Here is a 27,161-nt window from a genome sequence, read left to right as displayed (position 1 = left end):
CAGGTATTGAAACACAGACTTTATGAAATTGCAATGCTATTGAATTTTGAAAAAAAATTGGTGTATTTGAGCGCTTTCAACAAAGAACAAAAATATGAGCCTACCCCGCGATCAAAAAAAAAAAAAAAAAAAAAAAAAAAAAAAAAAAATTTGGATGATAATCTTCTAAAACAATACTTTCATTATATATTAAACATCTTAGATCAGAGGTAGGGGTCTATGGAAAATATTGAAAAAAAACTGCTTATTTTTGAAAACTTTTGAAGAAATTTTGTTATTTGAGGATAATGACGCAATTCATGAAGTCATAATACAAAAATACTGAGAAAAGTACATCATTTTTAATAGATATACCGTCACCAAGGATCCGAGCAAAATGTAATTTATTTTCAAATAAAACTGAGCACTGTACTATTTACATCATGTCTAGAATTAAATATGGAGATAACGAACAGTATTCAAGCTAAAAAGTCCAGTCAAACAATACAAATCAGGAGAAGAGCAAACACGGACCTCTAAAGCATCAGAGCTGGGATCAGCTGCCATGGAAGAGTTAACATCCACTACCAACCGGTCACACCCGCTTCATGCTCTTTGTCATGATCGGGAAAAACGGAAGACAATTCAGTTCGTCATGATCTGGAAAAAAATTGTAGACAATTCAGTCTGTAAATAATGACCTAACAATTAGTATGAATTAGGTCAGTCAGCATTTGACTTAATGATAGATTATATATTTGCTGACAAGACCATTGTATCGACCATGGAACTTGCGAAAATGATGACTTTAAACGAGACTGCTGATATTCTTGTTTCATCAACTTGTTTGTCAATAGCTTGTCTTGTTATGAAATTGTTCGTACGTAGAGCATGCTCTTGCGTATCGAATCAACTGAGAGATATAAACCCAATATGCAGGTGATGAAGGGAAGTTGACGATTGAAAAGTTTAAGTCATCACGTTTATCATAAAGCTTGGTTGTAAGGTTGCCATTAACGTCTTTATCTAGTAAATATCCAAATATGAAACAGATGTGTCAGACTCTGTGATATCTTTCAATTCAAACTTACTGGGATATATCAAGTCGACATATGAGTAGACATTTGAATGGAAGTATCTATTGCTGATAGATAATACGTCGTCCTTACGTCTTTATGTCTAAATGTTGAGTTGAAGACCAAAGCAAATGCTTTCTTCTTCTCGAGATTTTGAATAAATTCTGTTTCATTTGAATACAAAAATAGGTCTGCTAATAACGGGGCGCAATTGGTACTCATGGGAATTCCGATAGATTGTTGTGAAGACCTGATCTCCAAAACTACATAGATATTCTCAATCAAGAACTTAAGCATCTTTAAAGTGTCAACTTCAGAGTACTTGTTTGTACTTGTTTGTAAAAATTTTGCAAATGATCAATGCCAAGGTAAGTAAATTAACTTGTATTATATTATAATTACGATTTCCAATTGTATTGGGAAAAAAACTAAGCTGCCAATGATGTCAAAAACCCTGATTTTTAAATTTTTAGCTTATAGTGGGGAATGGTTGAATAAAGTGTTGAAAAGTCGTACGTTTTGATGTTATTGATTTTGGTAAATTTTTTGTGATTTCCAATTTTCTGAAAGTTTCTTGGAATTTTTAACTACCCACATTTGATTTACATCACTTCTCGAATAATTTGTTGTTTAGTACTCCTGAAGTTTCTTCTTCCCTGCTGTTATTATTTTAGTGAGGAGTGAAAAAAGAGGCTTGGTAGAACATTAACTGGAACCCGCTATGTATCTTTATTTGTAAGGATTTTTATGAAGCTAAGAAATCCAGTATAGGTATGGTATTTCAAATTCATTTTGATTGTTAGGAAAATTAAAAATATGTAAAACTGACATATGATTTTAAAGAATTTCCTCTTTAGAAACGGAGCTATGGGTATAAGTTGGACTACCACTTGCAGAATTAAATCCCAATTCCTCTAAAATACAATTTAAATAATGAGCCTTACAAACAAAGATTTATCTACTTTGCCCGCTTTCACATCTTTCACATGTTTCATTGTTTTTAGTCCAGTAGTTCTTGAGAAGAATATTTTAAAAGAGTTTTCCTATATATTTCAATGTAAAATTTTGATAATTTATTATTGAAAAATTTCAAATCTACATTAAGTCTGAAAGCTTTCATATAAGTTTCATCTTTTCTTATCCAGTGGTTCTTGGAAAGAAGATTTTTTTAAAAAGAAATTTCTTATAGACTGTATTCTATTGTAAAACATTTCTTCATTGTGGCCCCATCTTACCCCTAGGGATCATGGTTTGAACAATTTAAATTCTGACAAAGCTTCCACATAAGCTTCACAGTTTTTGGCCCAGTGGTTCTTGAGAGGAATTTTTTTAAACGATATTTTTTCTTTTATATTTAAATGTAAAACTATGATTCCCTTTTATGACCCCGTCCTGACCCCGGGTTCATAATTTGAGCAGTTTATAATCTAAACATTTAAAGAACGCTTCCATATAATAGTGATGGGAATCAGTGAGAATTTCATAATCGATGATCGGGCTACTATAACTAACTAATTATCAATTATAATCAGATATTTGTAAAGTCTGTCAGTTTCGTTCATTAAGTGGTAAGAATGGGTCAATAACTACTTTCTGTGGTTGTCCAGATGGTTCTTCGTTCATTTTGTTGAATCCAAAGTACGTCCATACCCGGGAATGAGTGTTGTTACACGGGTATGAATGCAACTGTCTGTTTGACTGCGCCATTATGATGATACACAAATAAGCTTATAAATAAGGCGCGACTGGAATATTCGGCTTAAAAACTATTACGCTTGTAAAATAAAAAAATAACCCGATTAATTGGAATAAAAATGTTGTAATCGAGCACTTGGATTATGCCCTCAATCGACTGATTTTCGATTATAATCGAGGATTGGAACACCACTACCATATAAGTTTCAACTTTTCTGGTCCAGCGGTTCTTAGGATGATTTTTACTGATTTTTCTTATATATTTCAAAGTTAAACTGTGATCCCCAATTGTGGCCCCATCCGAAACTTCGGTCGTGATATGAACAAACTTACATCTACACTTCATCTTCCACATAAGTTTATTATTTTCTGCTGGAATGGTTTTTGAGAAGAAGATTTTAAATGACTCCACTCTATTTTTGCCTTATCTTGATTAAATTCCCTTGGAAGGGGGGGGGGGGCTTGGACCTTTACTTAAACAATTAAGAATTCCCCCTACCCAAAGATGCTTTATGCAACATTTGTTAAAATTGGCCGAGTCGTTCTTGAGAAGAGGTCAAAAATGTGAAAAGATTTCAGACAGACGGAGAGATAGCTAGACAGACGGAAGGACGCCGGACAGCGGGTGATCATGAAAGCTTACTTGAGCTTTCAGCCCAGTAGAGTTAAAAATTAAAGTAACCGAGGAAAAAGTAAGATTAAAAATCAATTCGAAAAGACAACTAAAACTACTAAATATATTTAAAAAAGAAACATTTGAATGGTAATTTGTTGACATTTATATTTTTCAGATATACACTCACAACGCTGTCAGTTCGGAAGATTATTGGTGCTACGAAGCCTTTTTCACCGTGACTTTGAACATTAGTTCGAGAAAAGCATTTTGACTACTGTAGAATGATTATTGTGTGTGTGTGACTTTATTCGTGGATCATAGGATGATTAATTTAAATTCCGCAAACTACAACTTTGTCAACGTTAAGGTCTAGGTTCTTTGAATCTTCTGTATATACATATCAGTATAAGAGTTGTTCACGAAATTATGTTCCAACATTTTGATTGCAAACGTTGTTCCACAAGAATTAAAACGATTCCAAAGTACTTAGACATATTGTGTTCCCATTCCAGTGAAATTTTGTTCTAGCAGACTTGTAATAATTGGAACGCTAATTACGGGATTTCTACAAAGTTATTCAGTACAGTTAAGGACAATCATATACGTCCATCACAATAGGAGATATGAAAATAACATCATCTTAATTAGTTTAACAATCTCATGTTGCAAATTCAACGTAACCATGTCCTTATTTGCAAATACAGCCTGTCGTTTGAATCGCAACTTCTCAGGCCTTTCCGACAAGCGGAAAAATAACATCGAATGCGTTACTTAGGCGCCCATGACAATTCCCCCTTTTCATGAACTTTGAAAGAAATGTAGGGAGACCTCTTATCTGTGAGTATGGGCGTAACTTCATTGAATATAAAAATACTACCTAAAATATACTACAGAAGAGACTTTCAACTGCATCTGTCCAGTATATTAATAAATAAGACAGATAAGACAGAGGGCCCAAGGCAGGTGTGGCTGATCGACAGAGAACGCTTATTTCTCCATGGTTTCCGATTCTCCTCTGGTGTTTCCACAAGTTTGCCCTGCTCTTTATTTGTATCGTTTGATTTGATTTTGAGCTTGATCACTTTTCGTTTTCTCTACATGTCTTGTTTAAGTTACATGTAGATTGCATTGCAATTTGTAAAGATCTCTTTTCCCCTGATAAGTTGAACATATTAGTTATTGGTTACTTTTGGTAAAAAAGAAATACCACAAGTGTCCATAATTACTTATACATAATTATAAAAATAGTTGCTCAATAGTGCTGTAGAACTTTGAAACATATTTTGAGGTTCTATCCAAACAATTACTGATGTTTGACTAAATTTGAATCTCATCTACAATGTAAATGGTTTTACATGTATTTGATAAAGTGTGGTTTTTTACCTGTAGAGCGTTTACGTATTTTATGATAATTCTGCTATAAATCTATGACACCCGATTGTGGTAACACATAGCTCCACAAAATATTGTTGTTTCATAAAAAGTAGGATAGTTTCATTCTTTTAAAGCTGTAAGATATATCATGTATTACGAATACAAAATATAGAAGGTAAACTTCGAATTCAGATTTAAATCATTTAATATTATTTAATGATAAAAATTTAAATGAAATCCTATTAAAATAATGATCATAAATTTATACCATCTTACTCTCCTAACCTTTCTGGAAATCTTTATTTCGATGAAACAAGAGCCCATTGGTCTTAAAGGTCCATAGAATATATTAAGGATCCAAAGAATGGCAATAATTACATTAGAAGATTTTTAAAGAATTTATGCTTTTTATTATATAATCAATAGATCACCTAAACCCCAAAATCGTGAATTTCACAATTTTGGAAGGGACACCTTGCTTCATCATAACCATGCACTTAGTCTTTTTTAATTAATCCTAGGAACAGAGAAGACGATTTCAGAGAAATAATGCATTTTCAATATATGATATATAATACCCTGCTCTAACTCCAGAACACCTGACCTAGCGGCAAGAATTTCACAATTTTGGGTAAGACTTGAGGTCAATATGCTTTTCTGTGAAGCCGATATATCTATGGGTTGACCGAAAGAAAGGGCTACATTTGTTATATTATTTTTTACATTTGAAAATAATGGGAGCAAGCCACAAGTTTTTTTCTTGAGAGAGAGAGAGAGAGAGAGAGAGAGAGAGAGAGAGAGCACTAATTTAAAAGGCAACATCTGTGGTATTATTTTATATCAATTTATGAAAAACATTTCTAATATCTTTCAATGAAAAAGTATTACATCTTACCATTTATTAAAGAACATCACAATTATAAATAGGAGTTTCAGTTAATTTATTTTTCAGAAACATCAAGTCATATTAGCTACTGTGAAGTCATCGCTATTGTTGTTTATAAAAGATTATTTCCATTTTTAGAAACATCAAGCCGATGTGCATTTCAGAATCTATAAATAGTAACACGTCTATATGATGTTATATACTTGATCATATGATCAAGTTTGAGCCAATCAGAGAGCTTGGAATAATAGAATATATATATATATATATATATATATATATATATATATATATATATATATATATATATATATATATATATATATATATATATATATATATAGAAGAAATGTTCAAACGTATGCAACCGACGCAAGACAGAAAATGCATGTCGTACGACGACGGAAGTCAGATAGTAATTGACTGTGGTGACCTACTAAAAATGTTATTTCCATTGAATAAAATCTCAAAGTTTACATGGTTTGCCCTAAAATTTAAATAAAAAGTACAAGTTAGATGTATATGTAAAAAAATATCACAGTCATCCACCACACTGTATATTTGTCATGTTTATATTTAAAGTTATATCAGATGCAGATTGATAAAAAACAAAAAGATATCAACGGGCAGGATATATGGGTTTGTCCTCTGGGATGGTAGATAATTCTGTACTTAAACCTCCCTTTTGGGAATGTTGAGTATCATTCGACGTCCTGATGCTAGAAAAGATATTCAAATCACCAAACCTGTTAATTAAAATAACAAAAAAATCATTGAAATCTCATAATCATAGTAATTCATAGTATAAAATAGAAATTATGAACAGTATAATCCAGAATTGTTTATGAAGTATCTTAAAATGACCATTAGTTTTTTTTTTTTGTTTTTGTTTTTGTTTTTTTTTTAAGGAAATCAACAAGTTTGGTTTTGCTGAAGTACACAAGATTGCCTAACTTAAAAATGTAATTTACCAACTTCTTTTGTAGAATTGTTACTGTGTTTAAAAGTTTCCAATTCACATCTCTCTCTCTCTCTCTCTCTCTCTCTCTCTCTCTATATATATATATATATAGAAAGCACTACAAAAACCAACAACACTGTATATCCTAAGTGTCGGATCTACTAAATAGATACAAGGTCAAGGTCGGAAATTCATATAAAGCACACAAGATTGCCTAACTTAAAAATGTGCTTTATATATATATATATATATATATATATATATATATATATATATATATATAATTAAATATATGTCAGAATTTCAGAAATATTTCAAAATATATTTAATGGTGTAAGTGACTGGGACAGGCAGGTACATACACCCTCCTTTTTATCTAACTGCTTTTTAATAAGAAAAGTAGTTACTAGTTAAACACTACATACCTACGTTTCTTCATCATAAACAGGAATAGGATTACAAAAAAGATAAAGATACAGAGAAGTGCTCCTCCAACTCCAATGTAAACAGGAACATTTGATGATGTGTTTTCAGTGTTTGTCGGAATCAAGGTGAAAGGTGTTGATGTGCTGCTGTTGGTTCGTAGATCTGTAATATTTGTCGGAATCAAGGTGAAAGGTGTTGATGTGCTATTGGTTTGTAGATCTGTAACTGTGTAGTCATGTCGTAAACATGATACATCTCCAAAGGGTTCCCACTGTCCATTCTTGCATACAATATTTTGTGTCCTACCAGACACATTATACCCATCTCTGCAAACAAAGATTGCAGACGAGTTTTCTAAATTCCCATTGGTTGATTTCCATACACCTCCAGCAACAGTTGGTAAATCATCGCAAGTTATTACTGTAATGGAAATGTGTAGTGATTTTTGAAACATAATCATTAATAATTTAAGCAGGTGAACTGATTTAATTTCAGAATATTATTTAATTTTTATGTAATAATATATCTAATTCATTCACCTATCACAGCTGCCTGTTGAGATTCTTGAAACTGTGTCTGGAACGTCCGGGATTGCTCCGCTACGTCACGTGATCCCGTGACAGAATAATCAAAGATGCAGTCCTTGTCCTCTCCACAAACCGCCCTAACCTCCTCTGTAACCGATACGGAGGATTCAAACACAGGCCGAAATAATGGCTGATGATAATCAGCAAAACTCTTACCAGGTTCATACGTGAACATAGATTCTGTCTCATTGATGGCCCCTACAAAATGATGGAACTTCATATTGTAAAAAAAAAAAATTCACTTGAAACAAAATCGATTCTAAATACAATTATTAAATTTGTGACATGATGATTCCATGGGGTTCTTAGATAAATCTTTCAAAGTATAAAAGTTCTGATCTGGAATTGAACAAAGTTTTCATTCTGTCAATTTCAAAATGGCATGAACATGATACATATTTTGTGATCGCCCTGAAGTGTGTACAATTATTGCTTTCCTTAAAACTCTAGGATGAATTTTATGTTTTTAATTCTGCTGATAAATAAGCTGTTACTCTTCTATCGTGTATTCACAGTCACAGTGCCTTAGGTGACAGTTTCTATAACAAAACAAGAAGTGTTTGTGAAACACTGATGCCCCCGTATGGCAACTTATAGCGGAGGTTAAACTTTCTCAGATGAAAATCAAATATATTGGTACCCAAAGTAAGGTCTTGTCCTCAGGAATATACCTGTGAAATACGAAAGTCCTATCACCAACCATTGAAAAGATATGGAAAAGGTTAAAGTTTTGCAAAAGTATCTCAAACTCCAAGATCAAAGGGTCAAAGTTATTGGTATCTAAAGGAAAGTCTTGTCACAAGGATTACATATGAAGAATGAAAGCCCTAGCACCAACTGTTCAAAAGTTATGGCCAAGGTTAAGGTTTTTCAGAAGTAGGTCAAACTCCAAGGTCAAGGTCAAAGGGTCAAAATCGTTGGTATCCAAAGGAAGGCCTTGTCACAAGGATTACATATGTGAAGAATGAAAGCCATAGCACCAACTGATCAAAAGTTATGGCCAATGTTAAAGTTTCCAAAAGTAGGTCAAACTCCAAGGTCAGGGCAAAGGGTCAAAGTTGTTTGTATCCAAAGGAAGGTCTTGTCACAAGAATTACATATGTGAAGTATGAAAGCCCTTGCACCAACCGTATAAAAGTTATGGCCAAGGTTTAAAGTTTTTCACAGGTAGGTCAAACTCCTAGGTCAAGGTCAAAGGTCAAAGTTGTTAGTATCTAATGAAAGTTCATGTCACAAGGACTACACGTGTGAAGTATGAAAACCCTAGCACCAACTGTTCAAAAGTTATGGTCAAGGTTAAAGTTGGGTAAAATTTTGTAAAACTGGGTCAAACTCCAATGTCTAGGTCAAAAGGTCAAATATGATACCCAAAGAAAGGTCTTGTCTCAAGGAATACACATCTGAAATATGAAAGCTATAGCTCCAATCAAAAGTTATGAGCAATGTTAAAATTTTTGCGGACAAACAGATAGACAGACAAACAGACAGACAGACGGACGGACAGGGCAGAAACTATATGCCCCGAATCTTCGATACAGGGGCATAAAAATAAATGAGAATATTGTAGGAGTCTGACTTTTGTTCCTGTTGTGTGATCCCCCAAACTGACACAGAAAAATAATGTCAATGGAATATCGGCAAAGAGTTTTTATGACTGTGATACTACAGGGATACAAAACCTAATACCTTAGGTCCTCATACTCAAATTTATTAAAGGCAATTTTGTCCATAGCTTAAGGAAGGAATCAGAGCGTGGAAGTCCTAACCTAGACTAACCAAAAAGTGAAGGAACCGACTTCCCAAAATAATCTGACAAAAAAACCTAATTATTTGTTCAAGCCTGGAATTTGCCAGTGCAAGACATTACAGTATCAATAAGGGGGGGGGGGGTCGATATAAAGGAAAATTTATTACAGCAAGATACTATACTCAGAAAAAGTGGGGGGGGGGGCGCCCCCTCTCCCTCGTTTTACGGACATGAACCGAATAAAGGCAAAGCCAGAACGTTTTGATTTTTTTTCAGCAACCATATTCTATCAATTATTTTCAATATTTCCCTCTTTTGAAGATTGACTACATGTAGTAGTCACTTTATCTTTAATATGAAAGATAATACTCCCTAGTTACACTCTGTAAAAAGATACAGTTTGAAAAATGACCACGGATTGTTATAAATACTTTAATTCAATAAATGTTTGTACAAACATACACGACATTCCAAACCGATTATATATTTCCACATCGCTTGCATTTGGTGATAAGTATTGGTCATCCGATGAAAGCAAATCATTTGATGGGTTTTCATCGTAATTTCCAAGAAGTCCTTTTAATTTTCCTTTAAATGAACAATACAAATTATAAATCAAGAGGCCCTTGGGCCACAACGCTCACCTGAATAACTATGGCCCTTCTGTTATTTATCAGCAGATTTTCCCCCAATATATATGTAACTATGTACTATGTAAAATTACAATAATATATTATGGCCCCGTCCTACTTTCAGCGACACCCTACCCATTGTGTCATATCTTGACAAATTTAACTCTTAAATCTTTTGGTAAATTCAGCAAATAATTTTCGAAACCAAAGTTTGTTTGTTTGTTTTAAAAAATTCTATAATTCACTTCAACCTACACCAGTTAATATCCGTTATCGCCTGTGGCGGTGTGCATGTATATACAGCAATTACCATTCCCAATCACTGTACACAGCTGTTCTCACCTCTTGTGACCCTAATTTTGGATGGCTTTTGATAATTTGTTTTCAATGAATATTATTTAATAATGATCTATAAATTTTCATTATATTTATTAATTGGCATACGGTAACGTACATAGAAATTCCTCTACCAATTCAAAAGTGAAGAAATATTTAAAAATAAACGAAGCTTTAAAAAAGTGTTAAAAGTCAGCTGAAACTAGTTTTAATTGTAACGGTGACCGTTACAGATGTTCCCCAAACGCTCCCCAACTCCCTTTTGGTGCCTTATTCCCTGTAAGATTCATTCTATCAAGTATAATAGTCTTTTCACTAACTTTAAATGCGCGCATGTGTACGCATGTGTATGCATACCATGTCATTTTGTCTACACTATTTATATATCTTTATATTCTAAGTATCAAAGCATTTTAAAAAAAAGTAGAAAAATTATGGCTATACCAAATGTATTGATTGTTTTATGAATTACACACGTGCAAGTGCATGCATGCACATGAAAACCATGTCATCTTGTTTACACTATTAATATACCTTTATATTCTCAGTATCAAGGATTTCACAAAAAAAAACATAAAAGCTACAGTAATATAAAGAATATTAGTCATTTAACGAATTGCACGCGCGCGCACATGCATGCATGTGCATGGTGATCACGTTGTGTTTTTAAACTATAAGCATATCTTTATATTCCCTTTATCAAAAAATTTCATACAAAAGTAAAAGTTACGGATATATAATGTAATTTGGTCATTTTACTAATTGCATGCGCGCACACGTGCATGCATGTGCATGTTGACCATGTCACTATTAAAATGTCTTTATGTTCTGGGCTTCAAACCATTTCATCAGAAAATATAAAAATTACAGCTATATCAAGTATATTGGTTATTTTACACATTACACGCACGTGCACGTGCATGCATGTGCATGAAGAGCATGTCACCTTGTCTACACTTTTAATATACTCTCAAATTCTCAGCATGAAAGCATTTCATCAAAAAATATTAAAAAAAAAAAAATCGGCTATATTTATTATATTGGTTATTTTATGCATTGCGCGTGCGCGCACGTGCTTGCATGTGCATGCTGACCATGTCATCTTGTCTACACTTATAATACGTCTATATATTCTGAGTATCAAGGCATTTCATCAAAAGGTATGAAAGTTATGGCTATATCAAGTATATTGGTCATTTTACTCATTGCACGCGCACGCACGTGAATGCACGTGCGTGCAAAATGCCGTTCCGGAAATCTACATAACATACCTATTAACCCTAAAAAGGCTTTAGGTAATTCGGATGAGTAGTTTCCGAGATCACTCACGGACAAAAAAGTACCCAGGAAGAAGAAAAATAATAATAATAGTAAGAAACAGAATAAAAACAATATGTTCCCAAACTTCGTTTGGGGAACATAATTAGCGTATACTACGTAGAACTATGATCGCCCATATTGGCTCCTCCCTACCCCTGAGGGTCATAATTTGAATAAACTTGAATCTACACCACCCAAGAAAGCTTTCAAGAAAACTATTAAAGTTGAGAGAACCTTAAATTGAGACCATTCCAGAATAAAAAAAAAAAGAAGAATAAACGTTTCCTAAAAATAAAAAAAACAAAAACAAAAAAAACGATTTTAAGCCAGTCGGTTACGAGAGGGCAAATAAACATTATTTAAAATATAGTCTAAGTTTCATCTTATCTGCCCAGTGGTTCTTGAGAGGTGTAAAAGGTAGATAACGAACAGTGGTCGATCTCAATACGACAATGTGAAGAGGTCATAAAACACGGATCTCTGAAAATTCGAGAGGTGGGATCAAATGCCTAGTAGGAATGAAGATCCCCTGTTGACCGGTCACACCCGCTGTGAGCCCTATGTATTGATCCGGTAGATAGAACTATCGATAGTCAATTCAGTACAAAAACAAAGGCCTAACAAATGGTATGAAACAAGCGCCAAATTACGACACAATGATAGGTTGTATTTACTAACAAGGTCATTATAACGACCAAAAAATTTACAAAATGCTGACTATAAACAAGGCTGTTGAAATCCCTCTAACATCAACTTATCATTGAGTAACCTGCCTCGTTTTAAAAATTGATCGTACTCAGAGCAAGCTTTTGAGTAGCGAACAAGTTGGGAGATATAAACATCATAACCAGGTGTGATAAAATAAACACTACAAAAATAAGGAAAGTTGACGATGGAAAAGCTAATGTCATCTCGTCTGTCATACAACTTAGCTGATAATTAGCCTTTATCGTCTATAGTCAGTAAAATATCTAAATATGAAACAGATGTGGCAGACTCTGTGGTGTTTTTTATTTCAATTTCACTGTGAAAATCGAGTCGACATACGAATGAAAATAACATTTTTATTGACAAAACATCGTCGATATATCTGAATGTCGAATTGAAGGCTACAGCTAGTATTTTCCTCTTCTCGTGTAGAGGTTTTTGAATAAATTCTGCTTCATAGGAATATAAAAACAGGTCAGCTAATATATGAACAAAATTAGTGCCTAACAGTTTGCTACATAAATGTTGCCAATTTTCACTATTTTTTAATTATCTCCCCTTAAAAGAAGGTTCGACCCTTCATTTGAACAAACTTGAACCCCCTTTACCCATACTCTGTGTAAAGTTTGGTTGAAAATGGCCCAATGGTTCTGGAGAAGACGACGAGAATGTAAAAAGTTTACAACGACACCGGCGACAACAGACAATGGACAAATTTCGATCAGAAAAAGCTCAATTGAAACTTCAGCTCAGTTGAGTTAAAAAAGATAAATTCAATATTTAATAATCTAGAACCATTTCAATTTCTTATTTTATTGATATACAATTTTCATGTCCAAAGGAATAAATATAAAAAAAAAATATGTTTACAAGGAAGGAAAATTAGATCCAACAAAGATAAACTTCAACTTAAGTTATTATGTGAACATTTCAATTAATAGACAATTACCTTTGACTTCGTCCCCATGAACAATCGGGATAACATTCATTATTTTCTTCGAGGCTTTGATATTAAAAGCTATTTTTATATTTTTGAACATTACCATCAGTGACACCTCTGAACTATTGCCATCTGCCGGAAGCAATAGGATGGTTACACCTAAAATCAATTGCATAATAAGTATACGACTGTTTTAACATTTACATGGCGTAAAAAAATAATTGGAATTGTTTTATTAGAATACCTTCCAAATCCATCCACCTGGAATCCCCAAACCCAAGAAGTTCAGAATTTCTGAGAACATCAACCGTTCTGATTGAGTTAAGGCGAAACTCTAATCGACCGGAGCTATTTGCATACTCCATCACAACGGCTGTTGCTACAGTTGCAGGAACAATCGTTCCTTTTAAGAAGTAAAATATTTCAATCATAAAGATATCTTGACAACTCATTTTACATCTTAACAATAATGCTCAACTTATATGAATTATGAAATTATACCATCGTCTTTTCGGAACTGTTCGAATCGGATTTGACTTCTGAATAATTCATCCTCTGTGTATATATACACGAATTCTCCAGCGCCATTAAATGTATAACTGAACCCGTCTAGAGTAGTCATGTGTGGGTCACCGCTTGTCCGTGCTGAAACATAATGGGTAACTAATTACAAAGCATCAGTTGTATTTCATACCATAAATAAAATATGTTGGATTTGGAAAACACCATTGTAGTTGTGGCATGTTATTTCTCCATGAAAAGATTGAAACGATATACATTTAATTATAATTTATATTTGATTATTAACAAGATCATACATTCTATGTTTTAATAATTACTACCTAGCCTTGGAGGTTCATAATTTTGACAAGAGCTGTAATTCCTTAATTTAAGATATTTTTGGCAGAGACTGTACGTATCTCCGTTTTCAGAGGCTTCTTTCGTGGACGTCTGTGAAAATCGGCAACACTGCATAAACGGCATGACATCATGGTAAAAGTTATTAACATATGGAACACCCTCAGAATAGTGATATCGCTGCCGCGTGCCTCCTTCTTGGAGCCTTGAGTCTATTAAATTACCCTCCGCATTATAACAGCAAACGTTGTCACTTATGCTTTAAAACAAATGAATAAAGAATTGAACACTCTTAAATATAGGTTTAATTTTGATATGTGAAAGCTTTTATTCAAAATGTGATTAAATAATTGCGGCTAATTTATCCAAAAGTAGTCATACATGTCAATATCATAATATTTAAAAAATCCCTCAGCAATTTTATGCTAAAATGCATTCTTACGCAAGAATTGTACCATTCCCAGGTTATATAACACATATGCTACTATATCTACCTCTTTAAAAATGGGTAAAGAATAAAAAATACTTGGAACAAGTTATACTCATATGGACAGGAGAACAATTAGATTATCAAGAAGAATCAAAAGGGTGGTGCCTAGATATGAATATTTTTTAAGGTAAATACCTTGGTGTTGGAAGTCTTACACAATGTTGTGCGTCACGCCTATAACGACAGTTGCCTTTCCCCCGAGAACCCATGTGGAACATGTTGCAGTCAGGATCAGGCTGATATTTTACAATGTCTAACAGCGCCTGTTGGAGAGTACAAGGACAGGGCTCACTAGCATTTAGTACTGGAGAGGAACTTTCTGATTCGAGCCATTTTTCACAAATCTGCCTGGCTTCTTCTCTAGATTGGGATACCAAGAAAACATCAGACCAAATTCCAGGAACTGGCCTACATAAAAAAAATACCATTCATTTATTCACGATTAAGATGATTCAATGGGTCTTTTCTATGCATCAAATATGTATGTATTGGTTTCACTAACATTAAAAGAAATCTAGAATAAAGTTTAAAACTTACATTTTACTCCTTTTCACACGTGACTTAACTTGAAGTAAGGCAACTTGTTGCGTGACGTTGAAATTAAAGTTTGTCGAACCAATAGAATTGGAAATATTTCTTACTATGTTTAAGCGTTCAAAGTTCAATTTCCCACTGTTTTCCTAAAATAAAAAAGGTCCGTAAAACGTTATTCGCTTATTACTGAGGTAATTTAGTATAAAAACACGACAATGTGTTTTTTTCATTATTAAGTTGATAAAAAGAATAGAATATCACACCAATACACTGTATCTCTCCGAGACTCCAGTATCAGCCTGAGGGTCGAAGGACAGGGGGTCTGATATTTGTCGAAGATTGTCAGCATCTCGTAAATTTTATGGTCGTTATAATGACATTGTTAGCAAATATAACCTATCATTGGGTCGTATTTTGGCTGACTTGTTTCAAACCAATTGTTAGGCCTTGTTTTTGTACTGAATAGACTATGGAAAGTACCGTCAACCTGATCAATACATAGGATATTGTTGTAAATAATTCATATTCTTCTGCTTTAAATCATTAATTTAACTCGCTACTATGCATCGACTTTGTTTTGTTGAAAAACGGAACGTTACAATATTGCCGTTGTTAATGCAATGAAATAAATATCTCAAAGTTGTTGTTAAAATGTCGAACATTGTAGTTAAATATATTTGTTATCTCCGACTCGTACCAAATTATTTCCGGGAAGTCATTTACGCTTTAGCATGCTTATACTTGTGGGTACAATGAGAGCCCTAAATTACTTACCTTAAAAGTGCCAAAATTAAGGGAACGCCGATCTTTCAACTGGCGTCAGAATTCATGATTTGTATAATGAGTTATGTGGAAGATTATGCCAAACGATGGGCTAGACACCTTGACACTTAAAAATATCAGATGAATCTCGCGTTGAGCAATTAAGGGGCAATATGAAAACCATCTATCCTTCTGTCTTCATTGATTCAGATGAGTGAAAAATTCTCGAATGGGACGTAAAACAACATACAATCAATCAATCAATCATTAATTCAGAAGTGGAAAAGAAATTTAATAGATAACACGACCTTTATGTACTGGTCCCAGCTGATAGAGCAGGTAACAACATTGTCTTTGTTTGTAGGGTTCATTATTATTTAAATTGTATTTTAGAGGAACTGGGATTTAATTCTGCACGTGGAAGACCAACCTATACTCATAGCTATGGTTCTAAGGAGGAAATTCTTTAAAATCATAAGTCAGTTTTAAATATTTTTAATATTCTAAACAATCAAAATGAATTTGAATAAACATACCTATACCGGATTCCTATACGTCATAAATATCCTTACAAAGAAATATAAATAGCTGGTTACAGTAAATGTTTTATCTAGCCTCTTTCTTTACTCCTCACTAAAATATTAACAGCAGTGAAGGAGAAGCTTCAGGAATACTGTACAATATATTCAAAAAGTGGCGTAAATCAGATGTGCATACTTAAAAACTCCAAGGAACGTTTAGAAAATTTGAAATCACTAAATTTTACTAATATCAATGACATAAAAACTTACGACTTTTCAACACTTTATACAACTTTTCTCCACGATAAAATTAAAGTCCAGGAATTTTTTTTGACACCATAGGCAGCTGCTTTTCTTACATAAAAATGGAATTCGTAAATTTATTTATCTTGTCATTGGTCATTTGCAAAATTATTTTGTTAAAAAAACCACTCTGATTGTACACACAAGTACTCTGATGTAGATATTAAAAACATGCTTGAGTTTCTGATGTCAATTTTATATCTATGAGGTTTTTTGAGAGTAGGTCTTCCATCAACGTGTCGGAATCCCCATGGGTACCAACTGCGTCCCACTATAAGGAGATCTATTTTTGTATTCATATGAAGCAGAATATATTCGAAAACTTATATTTAAGAAGAAGATACTGGCTGTGGCTTTCAACCCAACATTTAGTTATGTCGATTATTATCAATTAATAATAGTAACGTCAATTTAGATGTCGACTCGACATATTCCTGTGAACTTGAAATAAAAGATACCACAGGGTCTGACACATCTGTTTCATATTTGGCTTTGTTACTAGAAAAAGACGTTAATGGTAACCTAACAAACCCCCCCCCCCAAAAAAAAAAAAAACACAAAAAAAAAAACAAAAAAAAAACCACTTGGTGATAAACGTGATGAATTCAACTTTTCTGTCGTCAACTTCCCTTACTTATGTAGCAATATATCTTTGTCGCCTGCATATGTCTCCCAATTGACTCGATACGCAAGAGCATGTTACACGTACGAATAATTTCTAAAATGAGGCAAGCTATTGAAAAACAAGTTGATGAAACAAGGATATCAGCAATTTGTTTAAAGTCATCATTTTCCAAGTTCTATGGTCGATACAATGACCAATGACTTTGCAAATTCAATCTATCACTATCTGGCACCTGATCCCACCTCTAATGTTTTTGGAGGTCCGTGCTTGCTCTGCTCCCGATATGTATTGTCTAAATGAACTTTTAACTTTAATATTGTTCATTATTATTCATTATCTTCTTATTTCATAGTACAATGCCTCAGTGACAGTCCTTGGCGGAAGTGGTGCCATTCTGAGCGAAAGCGCCTTCGCGAACCAGCAAGCTCCAGTCAGAACCAGAGAACCATTCCATAGTATTATGATATCGACTTCAGTTCTAAATTTTTATTTCAACAAATAAGAGATTTCAAAAAAATCGATGTAAATTCATAATAAATGTGGTAAATATATCAAAAGTTGCTTATTTCTGACAACAGGCACGGCACACCTGTGACTGTCTTATGTGGATAACATCTATGTCAAAAGTTGCTTATTTCTGACAAGAGGCACGGCACACCTGTGACTGTCTTATGTGGATAACATCTATGTCAAAAGTTGCTTATTTCTGACAACAGGCACGGCACACCTGTGACTGTCTTATGTGGATAACATCTATGTCAAAAGTTGCTTATTTCTGACAACAGGCACGGCACACCTGTGACTGTCTTATGTGGATAACATCTATGTCAAAAGTTGCTTATTTCTGACAACAGGCACGGCACACCTGTGACTGTCTTATGTGGATAACATGTATGTCGTTATGAGTCTTCATTATATGCTCATAATAATATTCTGATATGTTGACATTACATGCTGATAATTTAACATTATATGCTGATACCAGTTATATTCTTATATGCTGTTACTTCTTTGCTGTATGCTGATACTTTTACAACATATGTTGGTACTTTAAATTATATGCTTATACTTCTTCATTATGTAATAATGCTTTAACGTTATATGCTGATATTTTGATAAAATATAAAATGTATAAAATGATAAAATGATAATATGATTTTTTTTAACACTACAGAATCAACAAGACGAAAAACTGGTTTCTGTAAATAGATTCTTTGTGTAAGCAGTGCTTTCTATTATTATCAACATTGATAATAATTATAATATCCATTTAATTCGTGGATGAGAGCAGTATTTTTACAAGTGCATGTACTGTGAAATCACTAATTTTTTTTGTGTTGGAAGGGGTTATTTTCGTTGTTTTCGAGATAGAAAGAGACGAAATGTAAAATGTATACTTAACTACTCAACAAGTCTTCACCCACGAAATCAAATCCCCACAAACCAAAAGTTTTTCCTCAAACCACGAAAATCTGACTTCACGAAAATGTGTGATTTTACAATACATTACATAAAATTTAGGCCATAGAAAGCAACTTCAGATGGGGGCTGGGGGCATAGCAATAGTACATATGGGTATATGGGTAAAATTATTGGGAGGGGCCTGGAACACCCCATTTCCTGTTTCTTCGGGCCTGCCATTCATATTACATGCACATAGCTCTAATTCCGGCATTTTGTCCATGTTGAATTTGGTCTCATATGTCTTATATACGTTTCTGTCGATAGAGATTGGAGGGGGGTGTTAATCACTTATTGCCTGTTTCTGTTTAAATTAAAACAGGGAAATTAAATTCTGAAAGGGAAATTGTTGGCCTCGAAATGGAAACCAAAAAATTCATATACAAGGGTCGTCCATAAAGTTCGTGGGCAATAGCGATTTTGTCAAACTCAATAGTTCTAGATATACGTATTGTATACTAAAATATTTGTTATGAAAATTCAAGTCAGGATAGTTTGGTTTTGGTTGTTTAAGCTATATATTTTTGTAAAAATCGCGGTCATTAAAGGTCGCAGATAATGTGCACGGCCCAGGGTTGAAATGTCCTTAACTTTGAAATAAAGTTTTCAAATTAAAATGAATTTTCAAAAAACAAGCCAAAACAATAGAATTTAAAGGTGTCTCAAATAAAGCGGTTGTCGTCATTTTCTGATATCTAAAGCATCGCTTATTGTACACAGAGTGAAAATATTAAGAATAAACAGCAAGAAATATGTCTCATAAATTGACAGAACGACGTTGACCATCCGAATTGATCAGATCCAATCATAACATTATGATTTAATATGGTTCAAACAACGTCAGAGTCTAATTATTCAATTATTGGAAATTATTGGCTTATATTTAGTTCATTAATTTTAAATTGGTAAATATGATTGTTAAGGGTATGTACAATTTGAGAGACATTGCAAGAAGTGGAAAAAATACTGTTATTTGATGAAATTAGGATATCCCTATGACGTTGTTATAAATCTAACACACTGGACTATGCAGTCTGTATATGCTAAGTGTTTATACTAATGAAACTCGTGTATTATCGAATGAAATATGGAGATAACGAACCGTATTCAAGGCTAAAGTCCATAAAAACTGTACAAATCGGGAGCAGATTGTTTTGATTTTAAAAAGGATGCATTCGGAATTTCAAAAGATTTGATCTATAGGAAAGACAATTTTCCCGGAAAAAGTAGTATTTAAAAATCAATGCTCTTTTTTACCGTATATTTGTCTAAATTTTTCAAATGCGAATTTTAAGCTAAAAATTTATCATTTGTAACTTTGACATTAACCTCCAAATTTGGCCAAAGGAGCATTTTGTTGGTTGCACTGATTATTGCGAGAATTTTTATCTTGAAGTCCTTTAGGGCAGACCTGCCCCTAAATACAATTGATATTTGGATAGGTTATGATCAAAGAAATAATTTCATATAGGATTTTTTAGGGGCAGATCTACCTTAGGGTCGAAACTCACAAAAAACCTTCTTTGGGACAACTAAGAGCTTAACTGGTATAACTGCTGAGTATTACCACAGAGGGTATTTTTTGGAGTCGTGGATAAAATTTATCTGGTGCCACACTTTTAATTTTCGCCTTTTCAAAGACTATTTTATTTTTATTTATAGGCTTTGGTGTATTTCCCTGCAATTATCTATCTTTTATGCATGTTCATTCTTGATATAAAAGACACTAAAGCGAGAGCAAATTGTAAATTTCATTGTAGCTACAACACAGTCAAGCGAAACTATACCTCAAAATAGCACACTTTCTTTAGGTATTCTCGCCTGAAATGAACTGCGATGGATTTCTATTGCATATATTCCTTAGAATTTAACCCCTTTGCATTTACTCCGTCTGCATTACTAGAACCTGCCAGCACCTAGATGTACTGTGGTCGGTTTATACGGTCTCATCCGTCCCCACGTCACACAGTGGAGTCGAAAGCGCGACGTAAGGATCAACTCCTTACTCGGCGATCCAAGAGCAAACGCTCTTACCACTGCGCCATGCGGGGTTCGAAATGTACAGTTAAGGTTTTATTTTGTAATAAACTATAATGTACTCGTAAATACCATTTTGAAGACAAAAGAATATTTTCAACTTATTTTCAAGGTCATTCGGTAGAGTGCTCCTTCTCTGATCGGAAGGTCGCAGTTTCGAACCCGGCCACACGAATGACCTAAGTCAATATTTCAAAATTAAACGAAAGTCTTCCTTCCCAAAAAATCAAAATTGGAAAATATATTGTAGCGAACATATATAGGGAACTTATACTGTCTCGCTAGTAGGCTGGCTTTCTAGTGATGCGGTAGAGTCTCCCTCTATTTCAGGCAAGATAAGCAACGACGAGCCTGTATAACCCATGGATGGGTGACCACTTCATGTTACAAAATTGGTGGCAGCGTTGGGATTCTGGTGTCTGGCGGTCTGCTTCAGGAAGTCTTAGAGATGGACTTAGTGTCCATTTACAGACTTAGTGGCTTTGGACGGCAGAGGTTGTCGTAACTGAAGAGGTTCAAGGCCTGCTTCAGGAAGCTCTAAGATATGACTTTGTGTCCATGTACGGATTAAGTGTCCGTGGACGGCATAGGTCGTAATTGAAGAGGCTCAGACACTTAAAGAGAACCCATGCTAAGTTTCCCTTAGCGCGGGGAAGTGTAGCGAACAGTAAATAGGGAACTTATACTGCCTCGCTAGTGAGCTAGCTTTTCTAGTAATGCGGTAGAGTCTCCCTCTATTTCAGGCAGTTAATCAACGGCGAGCCTGTATAACCCTTGAATGGTTGACCGCTTCACATTACGATATTTTTTCAAGGCTAAAATGAACCATAGATTTTCAGTTTATTTTCCGCAAATTTTTTCCTTCTTAAGATACTACTTCGAAATTACTAGAAGTGTATTTGTGTCTTAAATTGTGAAAAAATGAAATAAGTCAAGCGAATACAGAAGCAGGGCTATTCTTACTTTTTTGAAAATCTTGAATGTTTTGTCTGTCATAATAATGTCCAAATATTACAATAGAATGTTATTAAAGTATCAACGTATAATGAAGTATCAGCATATAATGAAGAAGTAACAACATATAATGATGAACATCATTACACCATGAAAATAATACACCTAGAGGCAGTTGAGGCGTTCCATTCAAACAGATCAAACTTAAATTCGTACTTTTTGTTTACCTAAACCATTGCTTTTTGGGTGGTCTGTTACCCAAGGTAAGGGTAACAGTAGATAATAGAATTTTGAGTTATCAAAACAACAAACAAACAAAAATACACAATAAAAAAAACAGACAAAACAAAACAAAAAACAAACAAAAACACACAAACAAAAACAAAAAAATGGTTGTCAATGGGGATCGGTGACAGTTTATTTCATTTTCATTAAGTAATGACCAATTCGGGTGCTTGAAGTGTTATGAAAAATAAATGACAAACATTCTGTTATAATAAGAAGTAAATATGAAAGAAATATTCAATTAAAAACTTTTAACAAAACACTTTCCTTTACAAAGCCAGATATCGAAATTTCAAAAAAATATGTACAGTATATACAGTTTTATACTCTACCTTCAGTGTGTGTACTTCCAGGTCCACCGTACTGCTATTTTCTAGTTCTGGTACATTATTTTTCCACGATATTGACTGTGTTCCATTTTTCCAATTATCCGGATTATCCCGAATTACAAAAACTTTGCAGAAGACTGGGTTCACTGAATGAAAAATATGAAGATAATAGTATTCAATTAAAAATCGTCTAAACAATACAAACTGTGAATAGGGCAAAACTACGGACCCCTGAAAACACCAGAGGTAGGATTATGCGCCTAGGATGTGTATGCACCCCCTGCTGATTCGTCACTCCCGCTTTGAGCTCTATGTATTGATCATTTATACGAATTTATATTTATTTGGAAATTGTAGATGATATTAACCAAAAGTAGATTTATATAATTTTATGATTCAAAGACATTGTAGTCGCTCAAATGTTTTACTTACATAAGCACATGCAGGCTATCATTGAGTCAAATGCTGACTGATGATAGGCTGCATGCTAATTGTTAGGCCATTATTTATACACTGAACTATCTATGGATTTTTCCGGTTTTTTCCCCGATCATGACAAATATCACACGGCGGATGTGATCGATCGACAGAAGATGGTCACTCATCCATGGCACCTGATACCAATTCTAAATTTTGAGGTCCGTGTTTGCTCTGCTCCAAATCTGTATCGTTTTATTGGACTTTCGAGATTGAATACTGTTCATTATCTTCATATTGCATTCATATCGTTATATCCTAGAAAATGATCGCAGTCATGATTAAAATTTACTATCAAAACAAGCTATATTTTTTATTTGTTTTTCAATGAATTAATACCGTCACGGTTGCTCAGTTTGTAGAGCGCCCTCTCCGTGATCGGAAAGTCGTGTGTTTCACGACTGGGACTGACTTAAGTTCGATACAAATAGGTAGCAACTATTTCTTCGCCAAGCGCTCGGCACTTTGAAGTGAAAGTTGCGGGTCTTTCCGATGAGACCCTAGAAACCGAGGCCCAATGTCACGGTAGCCTTTGACATGATAAAGAACCCTCACTGCTCAATGGCCCTGAGTGCCGAGTAAAGGTCTAAATTTGAAGCCCTTCACCGGTATATGGTGACGTCTCTATATGAGTGAAAAATTCTAGAACGGGATGTTAAACAACATATAATCTATCAATGAGTTTAAAATGTAATCAAACTACAAAAATAAAAAAAAATCAAAATGTCATTTTTCAAAATGGTTAAAGAATTAAAAAAAATAATTTAAGAAAATCTACGAAAATATAAAGCACGTTTGTCTACAAAAAATGTCTCTTTAGATTCAGAAATATAATTTTTTTGCGACATTTTATCATTTAACAATATTAAGTTTCATTCCAATGTTGATTCGATATATCCCTTTGAACGCGAAATCAAAGACACCACAGAGTCTGACACAAATGTTTCATATTTGGATGTTTTAAGAGAGAAAGACATTGATGGCAAACTGATAACTAAACGTTAAGATAAACGTGACGACTTTAACTTTTCTATCGTCAAATTCCTTTATCTATGTAGCAATATATTATCACCTACAGTAGTTGCTGCCTACATGAGAAGTTTATGTCTCCCAGACGATTCGATACATGTTTTAAGTACGAACAGTTTCTAAAACCAGTCAGCTATTGAAAAATAAGTTGATGATACAAGGATATTAAACAAGAGGCCCATGGGCCACATCGCTCACCTGAGCACATTGGCTAGGCAAAAGCACAATCAGTTCAGTATTTAAAAGACCGGGGGGGGGGGGCTTGAATTTTAAACTACCTGATGATGCTTCCATGTCAATATAACAAATGGCTTTGTTGTACTTGAGAAGATTTTTAAAAAAAAAATTCCCATATATTCCTTTGTAAAAATTTGATCCCTCATTGTGGCTCCTCCCTATCCCAGGGGTCATCATTTGAACAAACTTGAATCTACACTACCTGAGGATGCTTCCATATCAATATGACTGAACATAGCTTTTCTGTTCTTGAGAAGAAATATTTTTTCTATATGTTCTTATGTAAAACTTTCCATCCCCCATTGGGCCCCATCCTACCTGGGGGTCATCATTTGAACAAAATTGAATCTATACTACCTGAGGATGCTTCCATATCAATATGACTAAACATAGCTTTTCTGTTCTTCAGAAGAAGATTTTTTCCTATATATTTCTATGTAAAACTTTGATCCTCCATTGTGGCCCCACCCTACCCCCGGGGGTCATGATTTGAACAAACTTGAATCTACACTACCTCAGGATGCTTCCATATAAATATGACTCATCATGGCTTTGCTGTTCTTGAGAAGAAGATTTTTAAAGATTTTTCCTATATATTTCTATGTAAAACTTTGATCCTCCATTGTGGCCCCACCCTACCCCCGGGGGTCATGATTTGAACAAACTTGAATCTACACTACCTCAGGATGCTTCCATATAAATATGACTCATCATGGCTTTGCTGTTCTTGAGAAGAAGATTTTTAAAGTTTTTTCCTATATATTTCTATGTAAAACTTTCATCCTCCATTGCGGCCCCGCCCTACCCCCGGGGGTCATGATTTGAGCAAACTTGAATCTACACTACCTCAGGATGCTTCCATATAAATATGACCAATCATGGCTTTGCTGTTCTTGAGAAGAAGATTTTTAAAGATTTTTCCTATATATTTCTATGTAGAACTTTGATCCTCCATTGCAGCCACGCCCTACCCCCGGGGGTCATGATTTGAACAAATTTGAATCTATACTACCTGGTGATGCTTCCATATAAATATGACTCATCATGGCTTTGCTGTTCTTGAGAAGAAGATTTTTAAAGATTTTTCCTATATATTTCTATGTAAAACTTTGTTCCTCCATTGTGGCCCCACCCTACCCCCGGGGGTCATGATTTGAACAAACTTGAATCTACACTACCTCAGGATGCTTCCATATAAATATGACTCATCATGGCTTTGCTGTTCTTGAGAAGAAGATTTTTAAAGATTTTTCCAATATATTTCTATGTAAAACTTTGATCCTCCATTGCAGCCCTGCCCTACCCCCGGGGGTCATGATTTGAACAAACTTGAATGTACACTACCTAAGGATGCTTCCACATGAGTTTCATCTTTCCTGGCCCTATGGTTCTTGAGAAGAAGATTTTTAAATGATGCCATTATTTTTTCACTAATTCCTAATTATCTCCCCTTGAAAGAGGGCGTGGCCCTTCATTTGAACAAACTTGAATCCCCTTTACCCAAGGATACTTTGTGGCAAGTTTGGTTGAAATTGGCCCAGTAGTTCTTGAGAAGAAGTCGAAAATGTGAAAAGTTTACAGACAGACAGACGGACGGACAGACAGACGGACGCCGGACAAAATGTGATCAGAAAAGCTCACTTGAGCTTTCAGCTCAGGTGAGCTAAAACCGTGTTTAAAGTAAAAGTTTGCCAATTCTATGGTCGATACAATGCCCTTGGTTGTAAATACAACATGCCGTTAAGTCGAATGTTGACTGATATATATCATACAAATTTTGAGGCCATAATTTTCACACTGAAATGCCTTCCGTTTACAAGGTCATGACAAGGAGCACAAGGCAGGTGTGACCGATTGACAGGGAATGCTTACTCCTCATGGCATCTGATCCCACCTCTGATGTTTTTAGAGCTCCTTGTTTGCTCTGCTCCCCCAGTTTGTATTGTTTCAAGGGACTTTTGAGGTTGATAACTTTTCGTTATCTTCATATTTCATCTGGAACTTGCTGTTCTTTAAAGAAAGGTATTTAAGAGAATTTTTCTATGAGCTTGACTCATACACATTCAATCTAAAGTTCACGGATTTACATATTATATTCAATTTGACTATGTATAAGATGTTGATTTTAACAACGTTCAAATTATTTCTAAAACGAGGCGGCAACCTTTTGACAAACACGTTGAGGAAACACATTTACTTCAATTTAAAGTTTTTTTTTTCTTTTTTAGCTTCAGAAATCATGAATTGAACTGACAATTTTTGATTTTCAATATTTTTGAAAGTTTGTATACAAATCTGACAAACTGAATCTAGAATGCTCTTGGGAAGAAGGATTACCAAAATATTTGTATATAGAACTTTGACGCCTGTTGTAATTCAAAGAAGAAGTTGTTAAAATTTAAACAAACTAGTATCTATATTCGGAAGATTTCACACCAGTTGTATTTTATTATTATTTATATTTGCGGACCAGTGTTTTAGTAAGATTAATCTTTGACTTTTTATCTTAATGTGGAAAAGCAAGAAGTCCTTTACTAGTTCAAACTTAAATTCTCTTTGCCCAAGCATGCGTTGTCGTAAACTTGGCTGAAATTACGTCAGTGCAATTTGTAAATGCTATGGTCATTATAATGATCTTGTTAGCAAGTATAACCTACCATTGGGTCGTATTTTGACTGACATATTTCATAACAATCGTAAGGCCTTTGTTTTTATACTTAATTGACTAGAGATTACTCCGTCTACCTGATCAGAACATAGGGCTCAGTGTGACCGGCCGACAGGGGATACTTACTCCCCCTAGGCACCTCATCCCACCTCCAGAATTTCCAGTTATCTTTGATTTAAGTCCTATTTGCAGATTTGTATTGTTTGTAGTTTTTTTTTATTGAGATCGATTAACGTTCGATAACTTCACCTTTTCATTGAATCAAACTTGAAATTGAAGTAAATGTGTTAGGTTGCTAAACAAAGTAC

At 34.2% G+C, this 27,161-nt stretch overlaps 1 protein-coding gene across 1 annotated transcript in view; it reads right to left on the bottom strand.

The window, feature by feature from the left end:
* Positions 1-5,664: 5,664 nt before the first annotated feature.
* LOC133197749 (protein mesh-like) overlaps positions 5,665-27,161 on the bottom strand; it is a 28,226-nt gene continuing 6,729 nt past the window's right edge. Inside the window, exons 6-16 of the mRNA XM_061333945.1 lie at positions 22,446-22,588; positions 15,169-15,311; positions 14,767-15,039; positions 14,126-14,400; positions 13,785-13,928; positions 13,528-13,686; positions 13,293-13,442; positions 9,810-9,935; positions 7,553-7,798; positions 7,013-7,433; positions 5,665-6,372 (exon numbers count right to left, since the gene is read on the bottom strand). Coding sequence (XP_061189929.1) covers positions 6,246-6,372; positions 7,013-7,433; positions 7,553-7,798; positions 9,810-9,935; positions 13,293-13,442; positions 13,528-13,686; positions 13,785-13,928; positions 14,126-14,400; positions 14,767-15,039; positions 15,169-15,311; positions 22,446-22,588 — 2,207 coding nt within the window. The 3' untranslated portion in view covers positions 5,665-6,245. The remainder of the gene's footprint in view (positions 6,373-7,012; positions 7,434-7,552; positions 7,799-9,809; positions 9,936-13,292; positions 13,443-13,527; positions 13,687-13,784; positions 13,929-14,125; positions 14,401-14,766; positions 15,040-15,168; positions 15,312-22,445; positions 22,589-27,161) is intronic.

This window comes from Saccostrea echinata, unplaced genomic scaffold (genome assembly GCF_033153115.1).
Source record: "Saccostrea echinata isolate AGI-Se365-2 ecotype Australia unplaced genomic scaffold, CSIRO_AGI_Sech_v1 ptg000030l, whole genome shotgun sequence".
In the NCBI taxonomy this organism is placed as follows: Eukaryota; Metazoa; Mollusca; class Bivalvia; order Ostreida; family Ostreidae; genus Saccostrea; species Saccostrea echinata.
The sequence above is the reverse complement of the archived record's forward strand: the minus strand, read 5'-3'. Positions and strand labels throughout refer to the sequence as shown.